At 46.2% G+C, this 11,317-nt stretch overlaps 1 protein-coding gene across 4 annotated transcripts in view; it reads right to left on the bottom strand.

The window, feature by feature from the left end:
- zgc:163014 (uncharacterized protein LOC100038766 homolog) overlaps window positions 1-786 on the bottom strand; it is a 52,029-nt gene extending 51,243 nt beyond the window's left edge. For all 4 annotated transcript variants that reach the window (XM_063045752.1, XM_063045745.1, XM_063045735.1 and 1 more), the window contains exon 1: window positions 522-786. In XM_063045752.1, coding sequence (XP_062901822.1) covers window positions 522-574 — 53 coding nt within the window. In that variant the 5' untranslated portion in view covers window positions 575-786. The remainder of the gene's footprint in view (window positions 1-521) is intronic.
- Window positions 787-11,317: the final 10,531 nt, after the last annotated feature.

Genomic DNA, 11,317 nt, shown 5'->3' on the forward strand with positions numbered 1-11,317 from the left:
ATGGAGAGGAGAGGAGAGGAGAGGGGTGGTGGACAGGCAATGGAGAGGAGAGGAGAGGAGAGGAGAGGGGTGGTGGACAGGCAATGGAGAGGAGAGGGGTGAGAGCTGGTGGGCAGGCAATGGAGAGGAGAGGGGTGGTGGACAGGCAATGGAGAGGAGAGGAGAGGGGTGGTGGACAGGCAATGGAGAGGAGAGGAGAGGGGTGGTGGACAGGCAATGGAGAGGAGAGGAGAGGAGAGGGGTGGTGGACAGGCAATGGAGAGGAGAGGAGAGGAGAGGGGTGGTGGACAGGCAATGGAGAGGAGAGGAGAGGGGTGGTGGATAGGCAATGGAGAGGAGAGGGGTGAGAGCTGGTGGGCAGGCAATGGAGAGGAGAGGAGAGGGGTGGTGGGCAGGCGCGTTCGGAAAAGAGCATAGTAACCACCGGAATTATCGGAGACGGCCACGGACGGTGGCGAGGCGGGGATAAGAGACACAGGGTGAAGGCGGAGAGGCGCCGCTGGGGTCGGCGACCCCGTTACCTCAGCAACCTGCCAGGCGGCTCCACCAGTGAGCGCACCGCGTAAAACTCCATCGTTCAAAACCCCCGCCTTCAATAACCACGCAGGACGCGTCACCACCCCAAAGACCAAGACCCGCCCTTTCTCCTGGCGTCACCCATCAGACCACGCCCTATCCTCAACGTCAATGATAAGCCCCGCCTTTCCCAGTGCCGTCACAGACAAGACCACGCCCCATGACCTAGGCACCGCCCTTGCAGTAACGTCACTGTGAATTGTAAATCCACCCTCGGGATCATGGACGTGTCCCGCTTGTCCGACTTGATAACTGTCCAGGTCACACACTTCATCTCTTGTTGTCGCCTCCAGTCCTGCTTCCCTTCACCCCAACATTGACACAAGATTCCCCTTTCGACATCACTCCAGACCAGGCTCCGTACTGTGATTTCAATGCTATCCCCACCCCGCCTCCAGCTCACTGCACAGAGACACAGACATGCTGAGGGTCGGGCAGCATCTGTGAAGGCAGGGGAATGGGGTCATGGAGAGGGGCGAGGGGCACACTATCAGTCACACTACCCTGCACAGATGCTGCCCGACCTGCTGAGTGCCCCAGCGGATGTTAGAGTCCTGATCGAGGGTCTCAGCCCAAAACGTTGACTCTTTATTCCCCTCCATAGATATTGCCTGACCTACTGAATTCCTCCAGCATTTGGTGTGTGTTACTCTGCATCTCCGACATCTGCAGCCTGCGGTGTCCTCATTTGCTGTAGAGTGTACACTTAGCAGGGTCCCCACCCAGAACAACGGTTGTTCACTCCCCAACGCTACAGCCCCCGCCGCCCACCCCCCCCCCCCACCACCACGCCAGGTCCCCAGCAATCTGGTTTTAGCTTCATTCACTTTGAAATTGGTATTGGTCTATTATTGTCACATGTACCAAGGAACAGTGAAAAGCTTGTCCTGCATACAGTTCATACAGATCAGATCATTGCACAGTGCATTGAAGTAGTACAAGGTTAAACAATAACAGAACGCAGAATAGTGTTACATTTACAGATAAAGTACTGTTCCAGTAGAAAATAAGGTGTAAGATCATAACAAGATAGAATGTAGGTCAAGAGTCTATCTTATTGAACTCTATCATAGTCTTGTAACTGCAGGGTACAAGCTGTCCTTGAACCTGGCAGTAGATCTAGATCTGTCCGATAGAAGAGGCCGAATAGAGAACATCTGGGGTGGGTGGGTATCTTTGTTTATCCCGGCTGCCTTACCAAGAGAGCACGAAGTGTAGGCAGTCCATGAAGGGCAGGTTGGTTTCCGTAATGTACTGAGCTGTACCTACTTTAGACACTTGTGTGATTTAATATTCTACAGTACGTGGTCATCATAGATAGGCAAGGTCAATGTTTACTGCCCATTCCCTCTAAGTGAGAGATTGAATCTTCAGTCTCCTTGAATTTAAAAACGCAAACACGAGGAAATCTGCAGATGCTGGAATTTCAAGCAACACACATCAAAGTTGTGAATGCAGCAGGCCAGGCAGCATCTCTAGGAAGAGGTACAGTCGACATTTTGGGCCAAGACCCTTCGTCAGGACTAACTGAAGGGAGAGCTAGTAAGAGATTTGAAAGTGGGAGAGGGAGGGGTGGGATCCAAAATGATAGGAGAAGACAGGAGGGGGAGGGATGGAGCCAAGAGCTGGACAGTTGATTGGCAAAAGGGATATGAGAGGATCATGGGACAGGAGGCCCAGGGGGAAATAAAAAAGGGGGAGGGGGGAAAACCAGAGGATGGGCAAGGGGTATAGGACGCTAGCAGTCCAACCTGATGGCATGTCCATCTGGGTAGCCTCCAACCTGATGGCATGAACATTGACTTCTCAAACTTCCGCTAATGCCCCACCTCCCCCTTGTACCCCATCCGTTATTTATTTATATACACACATTCTTTTTCTCTCTCTCCTTTTTCTCCCTCTGTCCCCCTGACTCCCTCCCCATCATCCTCAAGACAGATGCACACCAGGGCTGTTGTACACTCTGCTTACACACGACTGCATGGCCAAACACCCAAATAATCACAATGTCAAGTTCACTGAGGACACACCAGGGCGGGGCTCATCACAAATATTGTTGAGACAGCCTACAGAAGGGAAGTGGAAAAGCCCGAGGCATGGTGCCAGGCAAATAACCTCTTCCGCAATGTCAACAAGGACTACATCTGCAGCATGCTGCCACCAACACTGGACGCTCTACCATTTGCCTACCAACACAACTGATCGACAGATGACGCAATAGCTACAGCTCTACACACTGTCCTTACATATCTGGAGAAGAAGGATGATTATGTGAAAAAGCTGTTCCTGGACTACAGTTCAGCTTTCAACACCATAATTCCCTCCAGGCTTGACAAGAAGCTCAGAGACCTCTGCCTTCACCCTGCCTTGTGCAGCTGGATCCTGGACTTCCTGTCAGATCGCCGGCAGGCGGTAAAAGTGGGCTCCCTCACTTCTGCCCCTCTGACCCTCAACACAGATGCCCCTCAGGGCTGTGTCCTAAGCCCCCTCTTTTACTCTCTGTATACCACGACTGTGTCACCACCCACAGCTCCAATCTGCTAATGGAGATGGGCTAACCCCTATTGAGATTAATGGATCTGGGGTTGAGAGGGTAAACAGCTTTAAGTTCCTCGGCATCCACATCACCGAGGACCTTACGTGGTCTGTGACGCTGGTCTGACCACAACAGCGCCTCTTTCACCTCAGATGGTTGAGGAAATTTGATATAGGTCCCCAAATCCTAAGAACTTTCTACAGGGGCACAATTGAGAGCATCCTGACTCGCATGGGAATTGTACCTCCCTTAATCTGCAGAGAGTGGTGCGGACAGCCCAGCGCATCTGTGGATGTGAACTTCCCACTATTCAGTACATTTACAAAGACAGGTGCATAAAAAGGGCCTGAAGGATCATTGGGGACCCAAGTCACCCCAGCCACAAACTGTTCCAGCTGCTAACATCTGGGTAACAGTACTGCAGCATAAAAGCCAGGACGAACAGGCTCCGGGACAGCTTCTGCCACCAGGCCATCAGACTGATCAACCCACACTGATTTGAGTGTATTTCTATGTTACATTGACTGTACTATTTATTATAAATTACAATGATTGCACATTTAGACGGAGACATAACGTAAAGAAGTTTACTAGTCATGTATGTGAAGGATGTAAGAAATAAAGTCAATTCAATTCAATAAATTTGTTGACGATACTACATTGATTGACCTTATCTCAAATAATAACGATCAGCCTACAGAGAAGAAGTCATCACCCTGACACAGTGGTGTCAAGAGAGCAACCTCTCCCTCAATGTTGCAAAAACAAAGGACTGGTTGTGGACTACAGAAGGAATGGAGACGGCTAACCCCTATAGACATCAATAGATCTGGGGTTGAGAGGGTGAACAGCTTTAAGTTCCTCGGCATACACATCACCGAGGATCTCACGTGGTCTGTACATACCTGCTGTGTGGTGAAAAAAAAGCACAACAGCACCTCATTTACCTCAGACAGCTGAAGAAGTTTGGCATGAGTCCCCAAATCCCAAAGACTTTCTACAGGGGCACAATTGAGAGCATCCTGACTGGCTGCATCACTGTCTGGTATGGGAACTGTAATTCCCTCAATCACAGGGCTCTGTAGAGAGTGGTGCGGACAGCCCAGAGCATCTGTAGATGCAAAATTCCCACTATTCAGGACATTTACAAAGATAGGTGAATAAAAAGGGCCCGAAAGATCATTGGGGATCAGAGTCAGCCCAACTACAAACTGTTCCAGCTGCTACCATCCAGGAAACGGTACCGTAGCACTAAAGCCAGGACCAACAGGCTCTGGGACAACTTCTTCCACCAGGCCATCAGACTGATTAATTCAGAATCAGAATCAGAATCAGGTTTATTATCACTGGCATGTGTCATGAAATTTGTTAACTTAGCAGCAGCAGTTCAATGCAATACATAATAGAGAAAATAATAAATCAATCAATCAATCAATTACAGTTCACGTATATTGAATAGATTAAAAATCGTGCCATAAACAGAAATAATATATTTTTAAAAAGTGAGGTAGTATCCAAGGGTTCAATGTCCATTTAGGAATCGGATGGCAGAGGGGAAGAAGTTGTTCCTGAGTCGCTGAGATGTGTGCCTTCAGGCTTCTGTATCTCCTACCTGATGGTAACAGTGAGAAAAGGGCATGCCCTGGGTGCTGGAGGCCTTTAATAATGGACGCTGCCTTTCTGAGACACTGCTCCCTGAAGATGTCCTGAGTATTTTGTAGGCTAGTGCCGAAGATGGAGCTGACTAGATTTACAACCCTTTACAGCTTCAATTGTATTTCTATGCTATATTGACTATCCTGTTGTAGATACTCTTTATTACAAACTACTATAAATTGCACATTTAGATGGAGACGTAACGTAAAGATTTTTACTCATGTATGTGAAGTTTGTAAGAAATAACGTCCAGTCAATTCAATTCAATAAAGGAGATGGTTATTCACTTCAGGAGAACCTGCACCTCTCACACGCCTCTTTATATCAGTGGCATAGCAGTAGAAACTGAGAGCAGTTTCAAACTCTTGGAAATGTTTAACCCCTCATGGACCCAGAGCACATCCTACATAACCAAGAAAGTGCACCAATTCTTCTCCTTTCTGTGGAGGCTCAAGACAGCTGGGCTATGCACATTCATACTCATGTGCTTCAACATATTACCCTAACAAGCTGCATCACTGCATGGTACACAAACTACACTGCAGTAGACAGGAAGATTTAACAATGGATAGTCAAAACATCAGTGGTACCAGCCTACCCACCCAAGGACATATATACAGAAAGGTACCAGAAAAAGGCCAACAAAATCATGAAGGTCCCCTCCCACTCTGTTCATGAACTGTTTGTCCCACTCCCATCAGGGAAAAGGGGACGTAGCATCCATGGGCAGGACCAACAGACTCAAAAAGTTACTTTCTCCAAGCAGAAAGGCTGATCCACACCTCCACCCACGAACCCACCCCTCCACAACCACTACTTTGTTATTTCCTGTCAGAGTCACCTTATAAGACCATAGGATATAGGAGGAGAATTGGGCTATTTGTCCCATCAAGTCTGCTCCACCATTCCATCATGGCTGATTTATTATCCCTATCAACCCCATTCTCCTGTCTTCTTCTCGGTACCTTTGATGCCCTGATTATCAGCCACTGCCTTAAATATATCCAATGAGTTGATCTGCACAGTGACAACAGCTTCACAAATTCACCACCCTCTGGCTTAAGAAATTTTTCCTCATTTCTGTTCAAAATTGATGCCCTCAATTCTGAGGCTATGCCCTCTGGTCCATTATAGGAAACATCCTCTCCACATCCACTCTGTCAAGACCTTTTGATATCTGATACCTTTCAATGAAATCCCCCTTCATTCTTCTAAACTCCAGCAAATACAGGCCCAAAGTCATCAATTGCTCTTCATCTGTTACCCCTTTCATTCCTGGGATCATTCTCATGAACCTCCTCTGGACCCATAAGATATAGGAGCAGAATTAGGCCATTCAGCCCATCGAGTCACCTCCATCATGGCTAATCCCAGATCACACTCAACCCCATACACCTGCCTTCTTTCTCAGGAAACGATCAACTTCTGCCTTAAATATACCCACGGACTTGGCCTCCATTGCAGTCTGTGGCAGAGCGATCCGCAGATTCACTACCCTCTGGCTAAAAAAAATTCCTTCTTATCTTTGTTCTGAAAGGCTGCCCCTCAATTTTGAGGCTGTGCTCTCTGAATCTGGATACCTCCCACCATTGGAAACATCCTCCCCACATCCACCCTATCTAGTCCTTTCAATACTCGGTAGGTTTCAGTGAGATCCCTATGCGTTCTTCCGAATTCCAATGAGTACTGGCCCAAAGCTGCCAAACACTTCTCATATATTAACCCCTTTATTCCTAGGATCATCCTCGTGAACCTCCTCTGGACTCTTTCCAATGACAACACATCCTTTCTGAGATATGGGGCCCAAAACTGTTGATAATACTTCGTGCGGCCTGACTAGTGTCTTATAAAGGCTCAAGCATTATCTTCTTGTTTTTATATTCTATTGTCCTTGAAATAAATGCCAACATTGCATTTGCCTTCTTTACCACAGACACAATCTGTAAATTATTCCAATGTCAACACATCTTTTCTTAGATAAGGGGGCTCAAAATTGCTCACAATACTCCAGCTGTCTTCTGCACTCTGGTTGATCTTTCCTTGATCCTGTTATACTTACTATTCTATAGATTTGCTGAGTATGCCTGCAGGAAAATGAATTTCAGGGTTGTATATGGTGACATATATACATTTTGATAATAAAATGTACTTTGAACTTTGACAAATGCCTTATAAAGCCCCAGCATTATATCCTTGTTTTTGTATTCTGATCCTCTCAAAATAGATAGATAGATAGATAGATATACTTTATTGATCCTGAGGGAAATTGGGTTTCGTTACAGCTGCACCAACCAAGAGTAGAGCATAAATATAGCAATACAAAAACCACAAACAATCAAACAACAAAATGCAAACTATGCCAGTTGGAAAATAAGTCCAAGACCAGCCTATTGGCTCAGGGTGTCTGACCCTCCACGGGAGGAGCTGCAAGTTCAATGGCCACAGGCAGGAACAACCTCCCGTGCCACCCAGTATTTTATCTCGGTGGATGCTAACATTGCATTTGTCTTCTTTACCACTGGCTTAACTTGAAGGTTATCTTTAGGGAATCCTGCACGAGGACTCCCAAGTCCCTTTGCACCTCTGATTTTTGAATTTTCAACCATTTAGAAAATTGTCCATACGTTTATTCCTGGACACCTTCATGGACACCCCGCTCTGGTCTTCTGCCTGCTCTGGATCTCTTTATTGCATCTTCCACTCCCACTGATGACCCCTTCTCCTGTCTTCAACCCTCCTCTTCTTCATGGACACCCCGCCCTGGTCTTCTGCCTGCTCTGGATCTCTTTATTGCTATTTTAATTCCACATCCCATTCCCATTCTGACATGTCTATCCACGGCCTCCTCTACTGAAAAGATGAAGCCACACTCAGGTTGGAGGAACAACACCTTATATTCCGTTTGGGTAGCCTCCAACCTGATGACATGAACATTGACTTCTCTACCCTCCGCTAATGCCCCACCTCCCACTCGTACCGCACCCGTTATTTATTTATATACACACATTCTTTCTCTCACTCTCCTTTTTCTCCCTCTGTCCCTCTGACTATACCCCTTGACCATCCTCTGTCCCCCCCCCCCGCCACCTTGTCTTTCTCCCTGGGCCTCCTGTCCCATGATCCTCTCATATCCCTTTTGCTAATCACCTGTCCAGCTCTTGGCTCCATCCCTCCCCCTCCTGTCTTCTCCTATCATTTTGGATCTCCCTCTCCCCCTCCCACTTTCACATCTCTGACTAACTCTTCCTTCAGTTAGTCCTGACGAAGGGTCTCGGCCTGAAACGTCGACTGTACCTCTTCCTAGAGATGCTGCCTGGCCTGCTGCGTTCACCAGCAACTTTGATGTGTGTTGCTTGAATTTCCAGCATCTGCAGAATTCCTGTTGCTTGCATTTATTCCTTCTGCCCAAAGTACATTCCCATGTCCTTTTCTACAATATATTCCATCTGACATTTCTTTACCCATTTCCCCAGTCTAAGTCCTTCTTCATACACCCTTCCTCCTCAACATTAACTGCCCCTCCACCTAACTTTGTAACATCCACAAACTTGGCCACAAAACCATTAATTCCATCATGCAAATAATTGACATACTATGTGATCCTGATCAAAAAGGCGCAACAGTGCCTTTATTTCCTGCGGAGCATCAAGAAAGCTCACCTCTGTCCCAGGATACTGACGGACTTTTACCGCTGTACCATTGAGAGCATACTCACCAACTGCATCTCAGTGTGGTATGGCAATTATCCCGTATTGGACCGCAAAGCCCTCCAGCGTGTGGTGAAAACTGACCAGCGGATTATCGGCACCCAATTGTCCATCATTGAGAACATCTACCATAAACGCTGCCTGGGCGGGGTGAAAAGCATTATCAAGGATGCATCTCACCCTAACCATGGACTTCTTACTTTCCTCCATCCGGTAGGTGCTACAGGAGCCTCCGCTCCTGCACCAGCAGGCACAGGAAGAGCTTCTTCCCTGAGGCTGTGACCCTGCTGAACCTCACATCACAGCGCTAAGCAGTGTTGCACCCATATTGTACTGTCTCAGTACTTTTATACTTGTGTGCTGTAGCACTTATTTTTATTCGCAGTTATTTTGTAAATAACACTACTCTTTTGCGCTTCTGGTCAGATACTAATTGCATTTCATTGGCTTTGTATCTGTACTCGGCATAATGACGATAAAGTTGAATCTAATCTAATCTAAAGGGATCAGTCCCAACACTGACTCTGAGGCACACCACTTGTCACTGGCAGCCAACCAGAAAAAGCCCTGTTCATTCCCACCCTTTGCCTCCTGCCAGTCAGCCAATCATCTAACCACGCTAGTACCTTCTCTGTAATACTACGGGCGCTCCTGTTGTTGAGCAGCCTCGTGTGCAGCACTGTGCTAACTGCCTTCTGAAAATCCAAGAATACATTACCCATCGATTCTGTCCTGCTTGTATTTCCTCAGAAAATTCCAACAGATTTGTCAGGCAAAATTTCCCCTTCGGAAAACATGCTGACTTTAGCCTACTTTATCATGTGCTTCCAAGTACCCAAAACCTCATCATTAATAATAGACTCCAACCACTGAAGTTAAACTAACTGGCCTATAATTTTCTTTCTTTTGCCTCCCTCCCTTCTTAAAGAATGGAATGAAATTTGCAATTTTCCATTCCTCAGGAACCATTCCAGAATCTTGTGATTCTTTAAAGATCATTACTAATGCCTCCACAATATCTTCAGTTACCTCTTTCAAACCGAGGTTTAGTCTATCTGGTCCAGGTGACTTATCAACTGTCAAGCTTTTCAGCTTCCCTGGAACCTTCTCTTTAGTGATAGCAATGACACCTCTGTCCCCTGACCCCTCATTTCTGGCATTCTGCTAAAGTCTTCCACAATGAAGACTGATGGAAAATACATATTAAGTTTGTCAGCCATTTCTTTATCCCCCATTACTATCTCTTCAGTATCATTTTTCCAGCAGTCCAGTATCCACTCTCATCTCTCTTTATATATCTGAAAAAGCTTCTTTTGTACCCTTTTATATATTGGCTAATTTACCTTCGTATTTCATTTTTTCTCTTTTTTTTGTTGTTGCCTTCTGTTGGTTTTGAAAGCTTCCCAGTCCTCTAACTTCCCACTACTTCGTACTGCACGTCCTTTTTTCCCTTTATGCTGTCTTTGACTTCCCTTGTCATCCATGGTTGCCTCATCCTCCCTTTAGAATACTACTTCATCTCTGGGATGTATATATCCTGCTGCTGCTGCTGCTGCAAATTGCTCCCAGAAACTCCAGTCATCCCTGCTAGTGTTCCCTTCCAATCAACTTTGGCCAGCTTCTCTCTTGTGCTCCTTTAATTCCCTTTACTCCACTGCAATACTGATACATCCAATTGAAACTTCTCCTTCTCAAACTGCAGGGTGAATTCTATCATATTAAGATCATAGTCTCTGAAGTGTTCATTATCTAATCAAATCTGGTTCATTATAAACATCCAATCCAGAATTGCCTTCCCCTAGTGGCCTCAGCCACAAGCTGCTCTAAAAAGCATCTTGTAGGCATTTGATAAGTTCCATCTCTCGGGGTACAGCCCAAAACTGATTTTCCCTATCTGCACATTGAAGTCCCCCATGACTACGGTAACATTGCCCTTTTTACATGCCTTTTCTATCTCCCCTTGTAATGTGAAGCCCACATCCTGATATATATATACATCTCCTTGGATGTTAAACTCCCAATTATGATCTTCATTCAGCCATGATTCAGTGATGCCCACAATGTCATACATGCCAATCTGTAACTGCTCTGGAAGATCACCTTCCTTATTTGGTATACTGCATGCATTCAAAAATATAACACCTTCAGTCCTGTACTCATCACATTTTTTGATTTTGGTCTCCTGTAACACTTAACTCATCCCACTGACAGCAATTTTGCCCCATCATCTGCCTGTCTTTCCTTATAGTCTCACTACACACTGCATCTAGTTGTATATCAACTGTCCCATCCTCAGTCCTAGCACTCTGGATCCCATTCCCCTGCCAAATTAGTTTAAACCTTCCCACAAGAAAATGGGTTCCCCTCAGGTTCAGGTGTAACCCATCCTTTTTGTACAGATCATATCTTCCCCAGAAGAGATCCCAATGATCCAGAAATCCAAATTCCAGCCCCCTGCTCCCATTCTTCAGTCACACATTCATCTGCCAGATCATCCTGTTTTTACCCTCACTGGCATGTGGCACAGACAGCAATCCAGAGATTACTACCCGAGAGGTCCTGCTTTTCAGCTTTCTGCCCAACTCCCTATATTCTCTCTTCAAGACCTCCTCCCTTTCCCTACCTATATCATTGATACCAATATGTACCTTGATTTCTGGCTGTTCACCCTCCTCCTTAAGGATGGTGTGAACCTGACCCTGGCACCTGGGAGGCAACATACCATCTCTCTTTCACATCCACAGAACCAGAGGGAGGTGATAGGCCGATGAGAATGGGAGGTACAGACATTCCTGTTTCTAGCGTTGCTTTATGAATATACAATCAATGTATACAAGCTATC

This window comes from Mobula hypostoma, chromosome 1, assembly GCF_963921235.1.
Source record: "Mobula hypostoma chromosome 1, sMobHyp1.1, whole genome shotgun sequence".
Classification (NCBI taxonomy): Eukaryota; Metazoa; Chordata; class Chondrichthyes; order Myliobatiformes; family Myliobatidae; genus Mobula; species Mobula hypostoma.